We start from the raw sequence: 19,843 nt of genomic DNA on the forward strand, positions 1-19,843 counted from the left end.
AAGAAGTTTGGCATAAAGGGCCGGTTATTGAAGTGAGGTGCGACACAAACCGCGGTTTTTCACAAACAGTGGACCTCGGGAACTCTCTTATAAGAGGGCTGAGATAATCAAATAAATGTTTCACTATTTGCTCTCGGCCGTCTTGTCACTGTTCACAAAAATAAATGTCAGGGTTCGGCTTAATTGAAGATGGCTTAGAGCGCGGTTTTGTTAAACGACGGCTAAACTTTGTTAAATGAACGGCCCTGAGGGTCTGCATGTGTTTGTCTCTGTTAAAAGAATGTATATCCTTATGGAGTGACGAATTGAGAGAACGCAGTGCTTTCTCTACAGGCTTAGCTTTTCAACCTTGTTTCTTGAGGCCACTCTCCCAAAATCCAATGCGCGCGGGGCAAGACAACACACTTACCCACGAGTGTGCTTTAGTTTGGCCGAAGTCCAAAGGCGCGCTTCGTTGATGTCCTTGGATAGGATTGTTTTCTGTTGCATGTATTTGTAAGTGGCATCATAATTTTTCGCATACCTTTTTAACGCAAGGCAGTTAGGTTTTTGAACACCAAGGCTGTCCGGCTGGGAAATCTTTTGCCTTGAGGTATGTGACAGATAGTTTTGTTTCCGTTTCCTAGCTACTTTAGCTTGAAGATCCATGCTCATAGGTTGAATGCGGTATCATAACATATCTTCTGCATAACATTTCATCCTAAGGCAATAAGAATAAAGGCTGATAGTTTCGAAAGAAACTGTTTGGGGCTGCGTCGGTGGGAGTAACGAAACAATTTGGATATATCAACAAAGTTGAAATGGTAAATTGGCCACCGTAATGATTACAAAAGCTGACGTTTCGAGCGTTAGCCCTTCGTCGGAGCGAATAAGGCAATAAGAGACGAGAATGCTCAAGTTGCTCAAACAGCGAAAAGTTCCCATTGGTAGGCGATATCTATTGTTTCCATAGGACTTAAAACTCAATGCAAGAACCCAAGTTTGGTTTTGAAGTGTCAGTAAAACAAGATCGGTAGGATTTATGCCTTTGAATTCGCTACGTTAACCGTTTAACTGCAGTGAAGTTTTACTGGCCAAAGGTTGTCAACAAAGATAGTTCGAGCTTTTCCGTTTTTCAGTTAGCTTCCGGAAAGTGATGAACAACCGTAACCGAAAGAGAGGGAAATGAATGAATTTCTTGTTCCCGACCCGGAAATGTTTAGCAAGATTTGCTCGAATTGTGTTGATTTGCGCCTGGTTTTCAGCAAGATTGCATGGTTCCGCTAAGAAATTGGAAAAGCTTACTGGGCAGCTTTGTTTAATAGGAAGAAACTTTCGAGACACGGCTAGTTTTCGATTTTGATGATAATTTGTATTCTCGATAAGAGCGTTAAAACTATTCAGAAAGCAGTCGTCATATGAATTCAATTTTCATTTCTTATCAATCCATTGTTCCTGACCTCCGGAAACAAAAGAGCCACCGAGCAGAATAAACTTCATTTAACTCAGGCATAGGGTAAAATGGGGTTTGGTTTTTGTATGCATGATAAAACTCTTCAGTTATCAGTTAATGTGAATTACACTATAAAAAGATTTGAAAGCTGACGAGTCGAGGGTTAGCCCTTCGTTAGAGAGATCCTGACATAGAGCTCAGCTTACTCTCTGTGGTAGCCAATTTAAATGCAAACAGAGAATCAAACCAAGTGGCCGACCTACACTGCCTATATTTACTGTAATAAGTGACAAGGGTTTGCTATGAGATTTCACTTTTCTTGTCACCAACAATGTTAATTCCATTTTATGTGAAAGCCGTAGTTCCTGACCTCGCGAAATAATAGATCCGCCAAGCGTGACAAATTTCCTTGTAACTGAGACTCTAGAAAACAAACTGGATTGGTGACATGTCTGGATATGTCTACCTCCTTCACTAGCGCTGAACCACGCGTAGCGCTCTCTAAACCGTATTGTTGTCTCTTTTTCTGTTAAGATTCAAAATGTCGTCCGTTCTATTTTGTTGTAACTGGAGGTTTATTAACTGCTCGTAGTAGACGGTAAGTTACATGTGCGACAACATCATGATCCTAAAACACGTAACGAACAGGGGATCAAAATGTTTGGAATTTCCTTTCATAAGGTCGTTGTTGAGAGTATCTTGTGTGGGCTGTTTACTTCGCTGTCTGATTAACCCACTTTTCTGCATCATACGCTTTTTTGTTTAAATGAGTTGACGCAAACGATACGCTTCAATCTCCTTTAGGTGCAACAAACTCAAGAGTTGTAAGTGTCAGAAAAGATGATTTCGTTATCAGCACTGACGTTCATGAGGCTTCTGCTGTACTATTCTGGTGGGTATTAATTTTGAAAGAATATTCCAATGAGCTTGAACCAGTCGGAAAAATGCTCAAAAGGCAACTTTTCGGACAGCAATAGACCCTTGAGATATTTGACGCATTCAACAGCTTTTACTTGCTGTTTAGATTACTGAGCAACATTTGATTATATTTATAAAATATACATATGCATACGTACATATAAATACACACACTGTGATATATCAAATATAAACTCGGTAGCTAAATGGCTTTTTTGAAATTACGCCTATCGTGTTATTATGGAATTTTCTCTTTGTTTCTGTTTGAATCCTAAGCCTTTTTCTAGATCATTTCCATATATTCCTGACTTGTGGAGGAGGAGGGCTGCCGCATTTCCCTTCTCATTCATCCTGTCGCCGGGGCCAGTTAAGTAATGGGTTAGACACTGACGAGAGTGATCAAATGACCGATAAAAGCACTCGCTGGCTGTAGAGAGAACGGGTAATTGCAATGTTGCAGCCAGCAAGCAGCCGGCTAGTACACAACCAAATATTGTTTTACCTCTGTTTTTTGAGAGATAACATTGAAGCGAAAACTTTTGCTCATTGACTGAAAAACTTGCATCCAATTTATTAGATGTTGGCATCCGTTTAACTGGTTCCAACGTGACATTTGCTGGACGTGTTGAGGTTCTTTCGTATGGAGTCTGGGGACGTATCGTTGGGTCTTGGTCTTGGGATAGAACAGAGGCTGAAGTGGTATGCAGACAACTTGGTTTCCCAGGTGTCGTCACGGCCTTGAAATATTCACCATTTGGGGAAGGATCTGGACCAGTGTTGATGTCTAACGTACGTTGCACAGGAACTGAGAAGACTTTACAAGAATGTCAGTACCGTGACTGGCTTGAGAGTTATTCCTATAAGAACAGAGAAGCGGGTGTGATATGCAAGACCCATGAGCTCAATACTGATCTACGCGGTAAGTACTGGATGATATTTTTTCTGCTTGCCTTGGGTAATTTTTTGCACATACTTTTGTGGTGATAGAAAGTACACGATATAGTTTAAAAATAGCAGCCAATATCAGTATACTTAATAGTTTAGGAGCAAAGTCCCAAAAAGTAGCGAAATCCACAACCCACCCTACAGAAAAGTTTCAGCGCCATATTCTTGTAGAGCAATGTATACTATTTTGTATGTATGATTTTCTCTTTATTGAGGTCGTGTGATTGGCATTTAGAGTTCATGGTGATCACCCTCATATGCGTCTCTTTTATTGAGGTTTGGTTAGGAACAGACGAATTTCAGTTAAATGCCATTTCGGAACAGCGCCTCCCTATTATATCGAGCGTCAAGTTGACACAATTGTTCTTCTACAGTCTTCTACCCATACCACAAATCGATTGTACGGACCAAGGGGGTTTATCTAGTCTTATCTGCCTTTCTCACTTAAAATTATTGTGGTAACCAGCTGATTATTTCCCTTGCAGACAAACTCACTCCAACAATCTTTTTAAAACTGACAACATTGTTCATTTTATTTTCTCGAGATATACTCATGGTTACGTTTTCATAATTCGTTTTAGATATTTCAATTCGTCTTCAAGGATCTTCAATTCCTAATGCTGGTCGAGTAGAAGTGATGTACGCAGGAATCTGGGGAGCGATCAGTAAAACAAACTGGGATATAAACGACGCCACAGTGGTGTGTCGCCAGCTTGGTTACCAAGCTGGTGCAGAGGCAGCCTTCACAACCGATGTGTATGGCCCAATAAGCGGTCCTGTGTGGATTACCAATCTTCAATGCTCTGGAAGTGAAGCTAACATAATGAGCTGCCTTCATGATGGGATCGGTAACAAGTCTGAATCACAAAGGCGACGGAACGTTGCTAGTATTATATGCAAGAGTTTGTCCCACGCGAATGGTAAGTTTAGGTTTATGCGCTATTTAAGTATATAAATTGCTCCAGCCGTGCCTTTCAAGTTTGCCTAAAATAACGTAACTGCAACAGACCAGCAGCCAAGGTATGCGAACATAACTTGTGGCGGAATTTATCATAGCCATACTGACGGAGGATAAGTGTTTTTAGAGCTCTTACTGGGCACGGAAACTTTAAACCTTTAGGTTTTCTATCGATATACTGGTACTGAAAAATGTGTTTCTTTAATTTTACGCCAATGCAATTCATATCAGTGATCATTAGTTGGTTGCACAATATGTCAGTGAGCCACTTTGTTACACTGAGGATTGTTGCCCTTATGGGAATATTTAACCCCTCTAATTGTGAACTCTCAGGTAATCCCCGATTGTTTGCAAATGAGATGTAGAATTGTAAAATCATTCGAGACCCTCCCGCGCGCTGGCTATTTCTTGTGATTTTTTCATTCCAACGGTAGAATCTCGATCGACGTGGGCTTGGAGTTTAGTTTGACTTTATAATTTTACGGAATACCTCAGAACGATTGGATGAACAAACCTTAACAATACATTACCAGCAATTGGTCTTTGCCATACTTAAAATATTTTAATAGTCCTGTTTTCTCAATAACAGTCTCTCTTTCCCACAAATGAACGACAGACACCTTTCCGCTCTCTGCAAGAGAAATGGCAACCTGAGATGGCAGCGGCTCCAACGGTGTTAACTTCCAGATGAGGGCGACTATACTTCACGGTCAATGTAATTTTTCTTATTTCTCTCTTCTACACCCAGGAATGCTGGTTAGGCTACGGGGATCTCCTTCGTCAAATATAAGACGAGTCGAGGTTTATTATGGGGGAATTTGGGGTTCCATCTACGCCTCAGGCTGGGATATCAAAGATGCTACAGCTGTCTGCAGGCAGCTAGGATACGTCACAGCATCACTGGCAGGAAGACAGTTATTTTGCTCCATCACTTTACCACCTTTGATTTCAAACTTCAGGTGTTATGGAAACGAATCGGCGCTAGACCAATGTGCTTGGGATTTCTACGTCTATTCCTGGTCAAGTGCTTACAGTTACTGTGCAAATGTTATGTGTAGCAATACTATACGGGCTGGTTCAGGTGAATATTAATTTTACACCCACTTAGGTCGTGATAATTACTCAAGCACCAAGAAATTACATGCGTGGAAATCTGTTATTTCTTCTTCACATTGCAAGCTGTTTCGTACGTACTTTTTACTGCCTTAATGACGTAGGGTCAGTGAGAATGAAGTCACTTTCATATGGACCACATCGTTTCTCCAGGATTCCGTATCATGTAGTATCCGAGCTGAATGTGAGTTTGGTGTTTGAGAAAGTCTTTTTTGTAGTTATTACAGTACTTTTGATTTTTTTTTAACGCTTATGCGTTGTATTACCACATGCTACAGAACTTGCTTATAAAAGAATTTTGCCAGATTCACTTCCACAAGCTTTGAAGTCCCATGTAACCCCTGACTGATTGTAAACGAGAGGTAGAATTGTAAATCAATCGAGATCATCGCATACAGTAGCTATTCCTTTTGATTTTCTCATTCTAAAGGTAGAATCTCGATCGAAGTGGACGTAGAGTTTAGTTTGACTTTATAATTTTAACTAACACTTCAGTATGATTGGGTGAACGAATCTTAACAACACATACAAGCAGTTGGTCCTTGCGTTACTTCTACTATCTCAGTACTCTTGCTTTTTCAACAATAGTCTCTCTCCCGCAAATGAACGACAGACAACTTTTCGCTCTCTGTAAGGAAAATTCGAACCTGAGGTGGCGGCGAATCCAACGGTGTCAGTTAATCTTCAGATAAAGGCGACTATGCTTCACGGTCAATATAATTTTTCTTGTTTCTCTCTTTTACACCTAGGAATGCTGGTTAGGCTACGGGGATCTCCTTCGTCAAATATGGGACGAGTGGAGGTTTATTATCAAGGAATTTGGGGTTCAATTTACGCCTCCGGCTGGGATATAAAACATGCTAATATTGTCTGCAGGCAGCTAGGATACACCGCAGCATCATTGGCGGGAAGCCGATTATTTTGCTCAAGTACTTTGCCATTTTTGTTTGCAAACTTCAGGTGTTATGGAAATGAATCAGCGTTAGACGAATGTACTTGGGATTCCTTTATTTTTCCTTCGTCGAATGTTTATTGTGCAAATGTTATGTGCAGCAATGGTGCGACTGAATCAGGTGAATGTTGATTTTGCACACACATAGATCGTGATAAGCATTGAAAGACTAAAGGATTGCATAGAATTATTGTCTCTGCTTCGGATTGTAAGCCACGTCGTGCTTACCCCTCACTTCACCTTTGAATCGCGACGCTTCCAATAGATGCCGTCAGTCCCGCCTCTTCAGGCAATAAAGTCGACTGGATTAGCGTTATCTATCAATCATTATACACAGCTGGTGTATGATGGTTCATGGTGCACTTCAAAGAAAGTTTCCCCTTGCGGTCCACTGTCGCACGGCTCTCCTGTTGTTGTGTTTTTTGTTTTTGTTTTGTTTTTTGTTTTTTTTATTTTTATAGCATGCTTACAACACCGGACACCTGCCCCTAAAACATGATTCCCATTCATAGACAAGCAGGGGAAATTTTTTTTTCGCACCGACCAGCAATTATATTTTTATATCTCTTCTAGGATTTGATGTAAGGCTTACAAATTCTGCGGTTAGGCACGCTGGTAGAGTAGAGCTTCGATTTAACGGGATTTGGGGGACTCTTTACCTTTATCCGTGGTTTTGGTGGTGGCACGTCACTTTTGATGGAGTTATATGCAGACAGTTAAACTTCTCTGACAGTATCCTTGCAGCTAGTTTTGCTCTCTTTGGACCGGGGACTGGCCCTCAGTGGTACAGAGCCCACGATGTACAGTGCCTTGGACACGAGAGTAATTTGCAAAATTGTACTCTTAGCGGCCAGCCTCGATTAACGATCTATAGACATGACTTTGATCTTAGTATCATTTGCAAACCAAGTGCTACACAAGACGGTGGTGAGTTATAATTACTTATTTATTTTTGAACAGGTTTAGATAAAAGCTAACACGTACCCTTAAATCTGTCGCTGAATCAGGTGTAGGAAACTGTCTAAAAACTTCGGCGAAGTTTGTGTGTTATATATAACAACTATCAGTATTTTATTAGAGTTCTTGAATTTGTACGTGAGGATGTTTACATTCATGTCCGTTTAAAATTTTGTCAGTGGCGTCTTGGAACCTGCCTTGGGAGAGGGGAGAGGGGCACCTCATTATCCGAAAATTCAGGCTTCAGTGACTAAGGTCGTTATAAATGTGATATATGCATTATTGACCAAGCGTGAGGTCAAAATGGGTCGATTTTGACCGAGTCCTTTTTTTTTTGTCTTTATGATGTTTTATCATATTTTAGGCTTTAAAAGTAATTTTGCATTGTATTTTTTAGGCTCGAAATGTAGTTCTTAAATTCTATTGTTGTATTTTTATTAGGCTCTTTGAACGTGATAGTTTATAAATATTCTTAATGTAAATTAAATCTTTAAGATACAGGGCCCCTATGGAGACCAGCCTTGAAGCTGAATGGGCTACCCAGTGTAAATAAAGTTTACTTACTTACTTACTTACTTACTTACTTACTTACTTACTAATGAGATACAATGAAATATATGAAGTTCATATATTTTGTACTGCGGTATTAGATACATATGATACACGATCCTCGCAGTAGATAGCGCTATTTAAGCAATAGCGAAAATCAGACCTGAAAAAAATCAGGCCTGTACGGGACTCGAACCACTGACCTCTGCGATACTAGTGCAGCGCTCTACCAATTGACCTAACAAGCCAACTGGGAGCAGGCCGTTAAGTTGATTCGTAATAAACCCGTGAAAGTGATAAATGAGATACAATGAAATATATGAAGTTCATATATTTTGTACTGCGGTATTAGATACATATGATACACGATCCTCGCAGTAGATAGCGCTATTTAAGCAATAGCGAAAATCAGACCTGAAAAAAATCAGGCCTGTACGGGACTCGAACCACTGACCTCTGCGATACTAGTGCAGCGCTCTACCAAGCTCAATTGGTAGAGCGCTGCACTAGTATCGCAGAGGTCAGTGGTTCGAGTCCCGTACAGGCCTGATTTTTTTCAGGTCTGATTTTCGCTATTGCTTAAATAGCGCTATCTACTGCGAGGATCGTGTATCATATGTATCTAATACCGCAGTACAAAATATATGAACTTCATATATTTCATTGTATCTCATTTATCACTTTCACGAGTTTATTACGAATCAACTTAACGGCCTGCTCCCAGTTGGCTTGTTAGGTCAATTGGTAGAGCGCTGCACTAGTATCGCAGAGGTCAGTGGTTCGAGTCCCGTACAGGCCTGATTTTTTTCAGGTCTGATTTTCGCTATTGCTTAAATAGCGCTATCTACTGCGAGGATCGTGTATCATATGTTACTTACTAATGTTTTTCTTGCGCGGAATCTAAGCGGAGAATCCCGAGCGGGCAAGATGGGCTTGGGTAGCCAATCAGAACACAAGATTCGCTTGATATTACCCACGGGCGCTGCCAGGGTTATCATAAAGTTTTAAAGCACCTTGTAAAGTAGACTTGAGATTATTCATTTTGTTTCTTTTTTAGCTCGTAGGTTTATTGGCTGTATCTTCCCCTAAAATGTTTTGAAATTCCAAATTTATGGGAGGTTGACTCTGAAAATGTGAAAATTATCTACTATTGCAACATTTTGTTTTAGATTTCAACGTTCGCTTGACTGGATCCAGGTTAAATTTTGCCGGTACAATCGAGGTGATGTTTTACGGAGTCTGGGGAGGAGTACTTGGCCAGGGTTATGTTGATATTAATGCAGGTCATGTGGTGTGTCGTCAGCTGGGATATCCAGGTGCTGAAGAAATTTTCCAATACACACGTTTTGGACAATGGAATGGGCCATTGTTGATATGGAGGATACACTGTAATGGGAATGAATCGAGCATCTCAGACTGTGCGGTAACCACATGGGACAAGATCACATTCGTATGGAGTCAAAGATATTACCAAAAACCATATTTTGCAGCCGAAGTTTTGTGCAGACAGGCAAATTTCAACCCGTCTCAGAGTAAGTCACAACTGGCCGTTCTATTCAGTGATAGCGTCAATTCTGAAAGAATCTTCCACGCTAGTTTTAGTGATAAAGGCCCAACCTCCTTGAAAAATTCAACGGGGGGCATTTTCAGGTACGACTTTGTGGAGAGAAACAAAGACGACAAGATATTTTTGTGATCTACAGTTTTATTTTTATTTCGGTTTTAATGATATTCCAAATACTTTTTTTTACTGCCTTCAATGCCTCCGAAAAAAAAGAGTGAGGTTATGATCTTTTAAAGATGGAAAAAAAGAAGGATTTCTAATTTAGTTGACATAGGGTAAAGAATCTTAAAAAGTAATAAAGTTACTGAAATAACTACCCTAATAACTTAATATGTGTGTTTTCTCAGTGTTGAAGGTGAGGCTTGCTGGTGCCCCAAATAGTAATGCTGGACGAGTAGAAGTGTTTTACTCTGGAGTCTGGGGAACAATAGATAGCTGGGGATGGGACATCAATGCTGTTCACGTGGTCTGCCGCCAGTTGGGGTATCCCGCAGGCCTTTCATCCGGTTATAATAATCAGTTTGGTTCAAGTTCTGGACCGGTATGGTTCAGGAATGTGAGATGTCTTGGCAACGAGACCAACTTTGGAGAATGTAGAAAATATGCCTATGGCCGAAACTCCACGGGTGGATCATCGGCGGTAACAGCGTTGTGCAAGTTACCATATCAAACAGGTGAGCTGTTCACTCTCAGTTTTGGACACGCGTCAGTGTTGAGAAATTTTTCATAAAATGACCTTCACAGAAACTAATTTAAAGTTAGTTTTACGCAATTGTGCTCTAAGAATGAACTCAGCGCTACTTTTTCAATGAAGTGAGGTGAGAAATTTAAAACCATGCGAAGGACGAAGTACAAGTGAAAGGGGTTGAAGTTAAGAAGTAAAAAAAAAACATTAAAGACAACATGCAAACAAACAAACAAAAACAGGGATAAAGAAGGCTGTATACTTGGGCTTTCCTTTCTATCCCTCCCAGAATAGTGGTGGTCCAATCTTGTTCCACATAAAGTACCATTTCATCCACTTAAGAAAAAAATGATAATAAGAGACTAAGAATAAAGTATATAAGTATATACTAAAACAGTGGACAGCGTTGAAGGCGCGCTCTGATTGGCTAGTCGAACTCCGAATATCCTTTGCTATTTACCTCCGAGCAACTCGGGAAAAAATGGCGTCCCGGTTTGCATCCATGACAAGCGAAGAAATCACTCAAATTAATGACGAAGCGGTGTATATTATCTCACTGTTTTAGTATATACTAAAACAACTGTTCACCTCAGTGTCGGTGGTTAGCGGTGGATATTTACCTCGCCGCTTCGCGGCTCGGTAAATATCCACCGCTAACCACCTCCACTTTGGTGAATAGTTGTTAAATATTACGATTGACGAGAGGGAGGGGATCTGATGGAATGTGTCCTAAAGAGTTTTCCGATACTATTAAAATGACCTTTATTGTTTATAACAGTGCCTGGTTTCCTCTTTTAATAAGCAAATTTAAGACCTCTATGAATTTTCTCTACTTTCTGATTTATTGCCTAGATATCTCTTCAAAATGTTCGGAGGTCAAATGTCAACACCATGGAAGCTGCATTGATACTGGAGGAGGTGCTATTTGCAACTGTACAGAAGGATTCGTAGGAATACATTGTGAAAAATGTGAGTAAACTGACAGTTTTATTTAAAGAGTGTTTTTCTTATATCAAGGCTGTTTACATGTTTTGAATAATTGTGCAAAGTAAAGAAAGGAAACATAAATACTGAATTTGAGGGAATACGTCACAATTTCAAGCTCAAAGATAACCGTCAGCAGGCAGATTTTGTTTGGACTCATTCAAAGTTCGATGGATTTCAATTTGTATGTCATGTACCTTGTCAAAGTTAAAAAATACTTGCCTATATGGGGTTCAGACCTCTTTTGTTGGTGGTACCATTCCTCTTTGAATTTGACTTAATTCATTACAGAAGCGCTTAACTTAAATAACACTCGTACCTTTTATAATTTGACTACGAAAGACTGCTAAGATTACTTCAGAGCTCATTGCATGCTAGATCCGTCCAACCCGTCTTTCATTACATTGAGATGTAATTAACACCGTTTGAACATCAGAAGCCTACTACTTCATCCATTTATCGTTTTTAAACATCTAATCTGTACGAAGTAATTTAATACTTCTATCCAGGTAATTCTGATTTGCATAAGTAGCAAATCTCAGTAGATATCTGTACAAACTAATATGATTACTCTCGTACCAAACAGTTCAAAATCCCTCATCAGTATCTTTTTTGTTGTTTTTATTATTACTTTAGCAACATCTAATCCATGTCAGAGTTCTCCTTGTAGAAATGGTGGAAAATGTTTTAGCAATGATTCTTCATATATCTGCTCCTGTCCCGATGGGCTCTCTGGGCATCTTTGCGAAGAGCGAACCACAATCAGTAAGTTTACTTTATGTCCTCATCCGCTGTTGCATATGTGCAGAATTAAATGATTATAGGCCATTATAGTTTATTTCTGGTCTAAAATCGAGCTTTGGTCGTAAGAGCGTTGTGTTTAATACAAATAAAACAAATCTGTGTTAGAATAGATTTTACCTCGGCAAGATTTATAAGGCTATAGCAAAGGTAAGGGCAAGAGAAAAAAAGAAAAAGGTAAATTGGATATATGTTTATCCTTTCCGAAGAGACGTCGACGAAGCAGATTTTTGCACAAACACCGAGTTTAATAACGTTTTAAGTTTTTTGTCAAACTACAAAGGAAAGAAAATATATACATTACAATGTTTTACAGATACAACTAACTACAGGTATTACAAAAGTTACAAGAAAATCACTAAACTACTTACAATTCTGGTTGCCTTCTCTTCTGAATTTTGAAGCGAGGCATACCTTTTCAAAAATATGTAAAATGTGTGCATTATGCAAAACAAAAGGAGAGGGAGGAGGAGGGTCTACCTTGCAGAGTGTGTCAAGTCTCAATACAAGTAGGACGAACTCGAGGTACAGAGCGCGTTTTAAAATTATCACTGGGAGCGAGGTTACGCGATATTCCATCCAAACTCGCGAATGTTGCACGATAAAGGCTCTGTTCCTATCGAAGTCACCAGATAGCTTGTGGGGGTCTTGCGATTATTGCTCAATTAATTTTGGAAGGTATGAACTTGTAATAACTTTAGTTTCACCTTTTAAGAATTTCATTCCTTTCCTCGTTTGCTTAAAATCGTATTCTAAAAGTTGATGAGCCGAAATTATACTGTTGGGAACCATAAAAACTTTTATCAGTGAGCAATTGAGTTTATAGTAATACCATTTGTCTCTCAGAGAATAAAATATGTTTAAGTGTAAGTGGAATTAATTCCTCTACTGTTTTAATTTGCAAGTTACAATTTTTTTCTTGTTGCTACTTTGCAGCCATGAAGCCGTGCCAGAGCCACCAATGTCCAAACGACGCATTTTGCCTAGAAAATGAAACTCATTACTCCTGTGTGTTTAATGAAGCAGAGAATTCAGCTTCTTTACAGACCAAGGGTGAGATTTAGTTTTTGTCTGTGTGCTGTCAAATTATTTTTATTCTCATCATAAATTCATTAGGGTGTGACAAGGAAAATCGTAAACATGATGGTAGTATGAATACATTGATCTGAATTGTTTCTCTGATTACTCTTGAATGTTTAGGTATATCAAACACGGTGATGAACCATGTATTTTCTCAATTTTCGCGCCTTTTGGTTAGGCTTGTGTGTATCCGTTTACTTTGATATCTCTTTTGCTCTACAGACGAGCCCTCGCTGACACAGACAGGAAGTGCAACCTCCAAGACTACTTTCATCATAACATTATCAATACTTGCATCTCTTGTATTCCTTCTTATTGCTGCAGTTGTTTACCTTATCTTTCAAAATCGGAGGCTTTCTAAACCTAATCCTAGAAACCAACAGGCAACCTTTAGCAATGTGGCCTTTAGAAGCGATCAGGAGGAAACCCATTACTGTAACGAAATCGACTTGGGTGCAGGGACAAATTACAGTTCAATGCCAACGAAGGACAACACTAACCCTTTATATGAAATAGCTCCTTCCACTGATGAAACGGCTACCTCTCGACCTCTTCCACCAATTCCACCACCACCTAGCGCGGCAAGAATGAATCCAAAAGCTGCTCGCCAGAAAGCCAACCGAAGAAATGGCGGTGTGAAGACGAGAGGAGCCGCAGAGGGGCCAAGGATGGCCACGAGAGGGGCCGAAGAGCATTACATGGCTTTATCAAAGGAGAAAAACAGCACTGCCTCACGAAATATCTCAGCTGATGGAGGACCGAATCCCAACGAATATATGTCTCTGTCACCAAACAGGCACAGAGATGTTTCTCATTCTTAAAGTCCTCAAGCTTCTGACTTCTAAAGAGCGATTAGCATGACAAAGGTTGGAAAAGATGGAAGGATCTGAAAAAAATAGAGTCAGAAAACTTTGCTAATTCTTACAGAAGACTAATATTGTTTTGCGAAACCTGTTCACCTGAGTACCTACTGTGTTTTTCCTTCAAAAGAAGCATTATTCCAGGAAAACAAACCGAATACTCAGCGTCTAAAGAGCACTTGATATGGTGGAAGGCTTATAGAAGAGATAGTCTTGGGTTTACACTCTCTTGTCTAATCAAAATGAATCCGAGACGTAAATTACAGATGACCTAGTTTGAATTTATTAGAGCACGGAGAGAGAACTTAGAAGTGTCAATTCTCTTGTATTGCGTCTTCTCAAACAATGCACTTCTGTATAGGCCCTCGCTGCTCAACGCATTATCCGCCGTTTGCGTCCCTTATTATATACCCACTATTATCAGCACACACAGTGGTAGGAAGGATTGACTTCTGGACGAAATTAGTAGTTATGCTTACAATTAAAGAATGCCTTGAATAAGTAAGTGTGGGTAGAGCTTTTCGTTATTTTACGGGGGCGAAGGTCTGAGGCGGATTGGTGAGAGTATACCTGAAATATAGGTAATTTTAACAACTAACCCTCCAGTTGCCATTAGTCTATGTTTTCGATATAGTTAAGGACGCGAGCGAAGCCATTATAAAAAAACACTTCGAAGGCAATCATTTGCATTCTTGACTCCGCAGCTCTTCTCTCTGTAGCACATGCGCAGCCATGACGTCACTTCCTCCTCTCTAAGCCGGAGACTCTGGAGACATTTGATAATAAACTACATCAATACGAAAGCAAATGATTAAAGAGCGTAAAATCTCGCTGAATAACTGCTGGTATCACATCAGGTCTGGAATTCCAAACAACTTACACGTTAGACACATGTACAAATACAAAACTACGTAGATGGGTGTGCACCTTGCATACATATTAACCGCTGAACTGGTTAAACCCTCTCCACCCTCAACTATTCTTGTTCCAATACGGCCCGGTTATTGATACGAGGTGCAACCCAAACCACGGTTTTTCACAAGCAGTTGACCTCGGGGATTCTCTATAAGAGGGTCGATTTAATCAGATGAGTGTCGTTCCACAATTCGCGCTCGGCTCTCTTGACACTGTTCACAAAAGTAAATGTTCAGATAAAAGGTACGCCTAAATTGAAGACGGCTTAGATCGCAATTTTGTTGAACAACGGCTAAACTTTGTTAGATAAACGGCCTTAAGCCGGTCTACATGTGTTTCTTCTGTTAAAAGTAAGTGTATCTTTATGGAATCTACATGCATCACCTATGCTTCTCAACCTTGTTCTTTGAGGTCAGTGCCCCCCCATGAACGCACGCGGGGTACGACAACAGACTTACCCACAAGGGATTATTGAGGAGCGAGCGTGAGCTTTAGAAACCAGCCTGCTTTAATTTGGCGAAAGTCCAGATGATACGCTTCGTTGATGTCCTTGGATGGGATTGTTGTCTGTTCAGTTGCATGTATTTGTGTATGGTATCATATTTAATTCTTCGCATACTTTTTTAACGCAAGGCAGTTAGTTTTTTGAACACCAAAGCTGCCGGGAAAATATTTTTCTCTTGAGGTATGTGACAAATAGTTTGATGCTCAGGCTGAATGCGGTATCATAACTTATCTTAATCATAACATTTTATCCTGAGGCAGTAAGTGCCGAGAATGCTTAATTTTCTCAAGTAATGAAAAGTTTCCCGTTGATAGGTGATGTGTATTGTTTCGGGCTGAAAACTCAGTACAAGGACCAAAGTTTTGTTTTTGTGAAGCGGTGTCAAAAATAGCAACAAGATCGGTAGGATTTATGCCCTTGAGCTCACCACGTTAACCGTTCAACTGCAGGGAATCAAGATATACAGTTGAGATTTTCCCGTTCTTTCAGCTAGGTTCCGGATTGTGATGGAGAACTGTAACCGAGAGAGAGGGAAACTGGTGATGAATTTCTTTTTCTCCACCCGGAAATGTTTATGAAGATTTGCTCGATTTGTTTTAATTTGCGTCTGGTTTTTGAGCAAGATTGCATGGTTTCGCTTAGAAATTGCAAAATCTCGCTGTGCATCTTAGTTTACTGGGAAGAAACTTTCGTGGGTATGTAAACTGATAATCACGAGAGACACTCGGCTTGTTTTTGATTATAATGATTTTGTATTCATGATAGAGGCGTTAAATATACATTTAGTAAGCATTATAAAAAATATTAATGGATTTCCAGACTTGGTATCTGAGTTGGTTTTCGGTTTTTCGTGTTTGGGTTCTAGTATCTCTTCGATCTAAGCAACAGTTAGGCGCCTCTAGCGATCTCGAATAGCGCGGAGCCTCTGTAGACCTCATTGGTCACCACTGCATCGGATCGATTACGGTTTTGATAACTGGGATGTGGAAATTTATCGGCTTTGACGGTTTTGCATACGGTTTTCGGCTACGATCAAATTTCTTTTAGGTTTTTCAGCTTTGGATGATATTTTCTACGGTTTCGCGGTTTCAAATAAACCCCAATGCCCGCACTCCCTTACTCTTCGTGGTGGCCAATTCAAATCCAGACACAGGGAATCAAACTAAGTGACTGACTTACACTGCCTATTTTCGCTATGATATTCTTTTTACAAGGCTTTGCTATGAGATTTCACTTTTCTTGTCACAATGTTATTTCGATTTCATGTCAAAGCAGTTGTTCTTGACCTCGCGAAATAATAGATCCGCCAAGCGTTACAGGTTTCCATATTTTTCGCTGTAATAAATGACGGAGGTTATCTTCTCGATGTCTTGGCCATGGTCATTTCTCATGAAATCATGGAAGATGCCTTCTTGTGACATTTCTTTCACTCGCACTGAACCACATAAAATAATCGGTAAACAGTATTTTTCTCTCGTCTCCAGTTAAAATTCAAAATCCCCGTTCTAGTTTGTCGTAGATGAAGGTTTATCAGTTACTCATATTGCTCGTAGTAAATTCTACGTTATCTTGCATTTATATATGTTTTACATTTTGCTGTTAATAACTCCTTATATGATATTGTAAGTTGGCAATGATTTGCTGCATACATATTAATGTTGACTGATTATTGTTTCCAGGTATATGTGGAATGATGGTCACTACTTATTATGGCAGCACATCACCCAAATCTTTTATCAAGATGCAGAGAATGGCTTGAAGTTGCTTCCTAGAATTACATATGAACATGTTAAGCTGAATTCGTACTCCAGCATGCGTGTCAGCCTGGCAGCTCAAGTGCTAAGTGCATCAATGGCAGCTGTTTTAAGATCATTTGGCCCTCCTGGTACAGCAGGTACAGCGAAGCTTTGTGAAATGTTTGACTCTTTCTTTGATTGCTTAAATGTACGCAGTAAAATTGAACATCAGAGGAAGAGAAAACCTTTCCTTGCTCCTTACACATCCACTGATGATCCAAGATTCCCTTGGCTTGAAGATGAGTTCCTTGGATATCTTAAGCAGTGGAAAGAATGCACACTCAACCGACCTGGGAATTTCACAGCCAATGCCAGAAATAGAATGTTTATATCTTGGCAGACATACGAGGGTCTACAGATTACATCCTATTCAGTTGTGGAAGCAACCAAGTTTCTTCTTAATGAGGGTGTTGAATATGTCTTAACTGAAAGATTCTGTCAAGATCCCATTGAAGAATATTTTGGCAGTCAAAGAAAACATGGAAGAAGATGTGACAATCCAGACATCAGAATGTTTGGGTACAATGACAACAACATTCGAATACAGCGATCTATATCATGCCAGTCTGGCAATACCAGGGGAAGGAAAGACAAAAGCAAGGCATGGGTCAATGTGACTGATGACCCTCTTCCCAAAAGAAAAAAACAGTGAGATTTTTAGAGAGTGATTGTCATATGACTGTGAAAAAATAGGCAAACTATTTGATAGTCTGTAGAAAAAATAAGCCCATTTTTTTCTTTTATCTTTGAATTTCAACTTTTACAAACTGATTGGTCTATTTTCTCATGCCTATAATATTATGGAAATCACACTGTCTAAATGCATTGATTCTGATTTAAAGCCACAGCTACAGGAGTACTTCTCAGATCGAAACAAAGAGTAAACACACAAGTAGTACTGAACCTGTTCTTTACATAATAGATAAAGATTTTGTCTTTCTTATCATGTTTCTAATGTTCTTTTCGTGCATTTTTGCACCAAAGAGTTTATAGTTTCTAACTGAAATTTTTTTTGATCCACGTATAAGGCCCCCCCCCCCCCGAGCTTATAAGCCCTGAGCTTATAGGCAGAGAAATATGGTATGTATGTTGAAGTTGTCCTAAATAATAAATGATAATTACTAAAAGCAATTCAGTCTAATTTTGCCTTAGTTCCTGTGGAGGGTCTAATGATGTCTTTGCGAAGTGCTTTTGATTTCAGCTGTTTTAGTTTTATCTTGTGTTTCTGTATTATGTCCTTTGCAAAAGAAAATGAGCAAACTTTTACTTCTGTTTCATAGCAGAAGGGTCTTCTAATTTCCCAGCCTTAAGTACAGACATGCTTGCTCAGTTTCTAATAATTTCTTTACAATTGCATGCTTGTTGTAAAGCTTGTGGAGTACAGAACCTCCAATGTACTGTAGTCCAGCTTTTTCTTTATCGGACAGTTTAGTTAATAAAACACACGTATGACTTGCAAGTAATTTCTCTTCAGCACTATGTGCAAGCATGCTGTCAGCAACCTTAGTTGAAAGTAGGGTAGCAGCATTCCTTGATAATCCTTCAAAATGCTTCGCAGAATGCAAAGCAATATTTGATTAAAAAGCAGCATAAAATCTCTCAACGTTTCCAGAGTTGACTAAACGGTTATATAAGTTCTGAATTTCAAAGAATTCTGATGTTATGTTGCAGTTGTAGGACTTGATTCTTTTTTCAGCTGTGGGTACATTTTGCAGTCGCACAATTTTAATTTGGCTTTCTCGACAATCCTTGAATAAGTTTCGACTGTTAAATAGCTCTGTCGTTTCCCTTGGTCTTCCTTTTCGATAACTTTGTGCTTTACAGTTATGTGGCGTTTCAGTCCACTCTTGCTCTTGCATTTCTTGTGGCAATGTTGACATACAATGCTTTCGAGTTGAACCTGTCATCGGTGCAAACAAAAAGTTCGCGTTGATAGCGTTTAGTTAAGAGTTAGCTTTCATTTATAAAAATAAGGATACAATCCAAGCACAATCAACAAAGTGGTCAATAATAATAATAAAATTGCTGATTAAGATAAGTATTTCGCACTTAGTTCGCAATAAAAAGACGGTTTCAAGCTTGAGCACAAATCAGAATTGATCGAGTGACGGGTGATCTTTTCCTTGCTTACGCTAAAACATTTAATTTTGAGCAGATTTAAACTCTTACTTCATCGGCAGCTTCTTCAAAGTGTTAATCGATTTCTTCTTCATCTAAAATTTCTAAGACAGCGTCGAAATCGTCTCCAAACAAAAATAAATCGATCATGTCAGCCATGTTTATCTTGATGTGTGCACGGTACTGGTCACGTGATGGTACGGTTCAACCTCAAAAGCGAAACAATAGGCCGGCCCTTTGAAGTTAGCCGGCTTTCCAAACCAGTCCCCTCTACTAACTATGATCCAATCTATCAATGTAGACAATAGCTAGAGTAGATGTGACACAATAAATAAAGCATAGAGCATACCAAGAGTTAAGTGGACTAAATTGTTCTGCATACTTTTACAATATAAAATAGATGTTAGTAACAAATAGCCAGTTTTTGATGGAGATAGTGCGGAGAAAGCCCCGCAAAAAAGAAAAGGCTATAAGTATAGAACGATTATAACAAATTCGAGTTTTGACAAGAATTATGTATAAAAATAAGTGTAATGAGCAAGGTTAAAATACAATTATGAGTTAAAATGCAATAATGAGCTAAGATAGATTACAAAATTCTTTGAGACTATCAAAGAAAAATGTCGAAAGATTATAATGAGGGAAGAATAAGGTAGATTCTTCAATAAACTACCTAAGAATTATATACATAGTGGCTTTAATGGTTAACTA

The 19,843-nt window shown here is 39.3% G+C and overlaps 1 protein-coding gene and 1 pseudogene across 6 annotated transcripts; one reads left to right on the forward strand and one right to left on the reverse strand.

The window, feature by feature from the left end:
- The first annotated feature begins 19 nt into the window (after positions 1 to 19).
- On the forward strand, positions 20 to 14,088 carry LOC148741696 (scavenger receptor cysteine-rich domain-containing protein DMBT1-like). Of its 5 annotated transcripts, none has more exons than XM_088744109.1 (13): positions 20 to 2,030; positions 2,237 to 2,324; positions 2,928 to 3,269; positions 3,877 to 4,215; positions 5,002 to 5,334; positions 6,116 to 6,439; positions 6,892 to 7,245; positions 8,994 to 9,356; positions 9,736 to 10,062; positions 10,926 to 11,042; positions 11,694 to 11,822; positions 12,795 to 12,911; positions 13,161 to 14,088. In XM_088744109.1, the coding sequence occupies exons 2-13, from the start codon at positions 2,273 to 2,275 to the stop codon at positions 13,757 to 13,759; spliced, it is 3,396 nt and encodes a 1,131-aa protein (XP_088600235.1). In that variant the 5' UTR covers positions 20 to 2,030; positions 2,237 to 2,272; the 3' UTR covers positions 13,760 to 14,088. The 5 variants fall into 5 exon arrangements, 4 of the variants coding, with proteins under 4 accessions (XP_088600235.1, XP_088600225.1, XP_088600245.1 ...); XM_088744099.1 differs by having other exon boundaries at positions 20 to 592; XM_088744112.1 differs by lacking the exons at positions 20 to 2,030; positions 2,237 to 2,324 and adding an exon at positions 2,647 to 2,792.
- A 3,634-nt stretch (positions 14,089 to 17,722) lies between these two features.
- Positions 17,723 to 19,418, reverse strand: LOC148741697 (uncharacterized; annotated as a pseudogene). The gene is made up of 2 exons (XR_015995005.1): positions 19,184 to 19,418; positions 17,723 to 18,914 (listed from the first exon to the last, which is right to left on the reverse strand). The product of XR_015995005.1 is annotated as an uncharacterized LOC148741697 (transcript).
- Positions 19,419 to 19,843: the final 425 nt, after the last annotated feature.

Source organism: Stylophora pistillata, chromosome 1, assembly GCF_964205215.1.
Source record: "Stylophora pistillata chromosome 1, jaStyPist1.2, whole genome shotgun sequence".
NCBI classification, from domain to species: domain Eukaryota; kingdom Metazoa; phylum Cnidaria; class Anthozoa; order Scleractinia; family Pocilloporidae; genus Stylophora; species Stylophora pistillata.

Excerpts from the sequence above, each read along its gene's own strand:
- LOC148741696 (XM_088744109.1), top strand. The coding sequence starts at position 2,273 with ATGATTTCGTTATCAGCACTGACGTTCATGAGGCTTCTGCTGTACTAT. Across the intron at positions 10,063-10,925 it reads CAAGTTACCATATCAAACAG|ATATCTCTTCAAAATGTTCG; the intron begins GTGAGCTGTTCA and ends TTTATTGCCTAG. Across the intron at positions 11,043-11,693 it reads AGGAATACATTGTGAAAAAT|CAACATCTAATCCATGTCAG; the intron begins GTGAGTAAACTG and ends TTATTACTTTAG.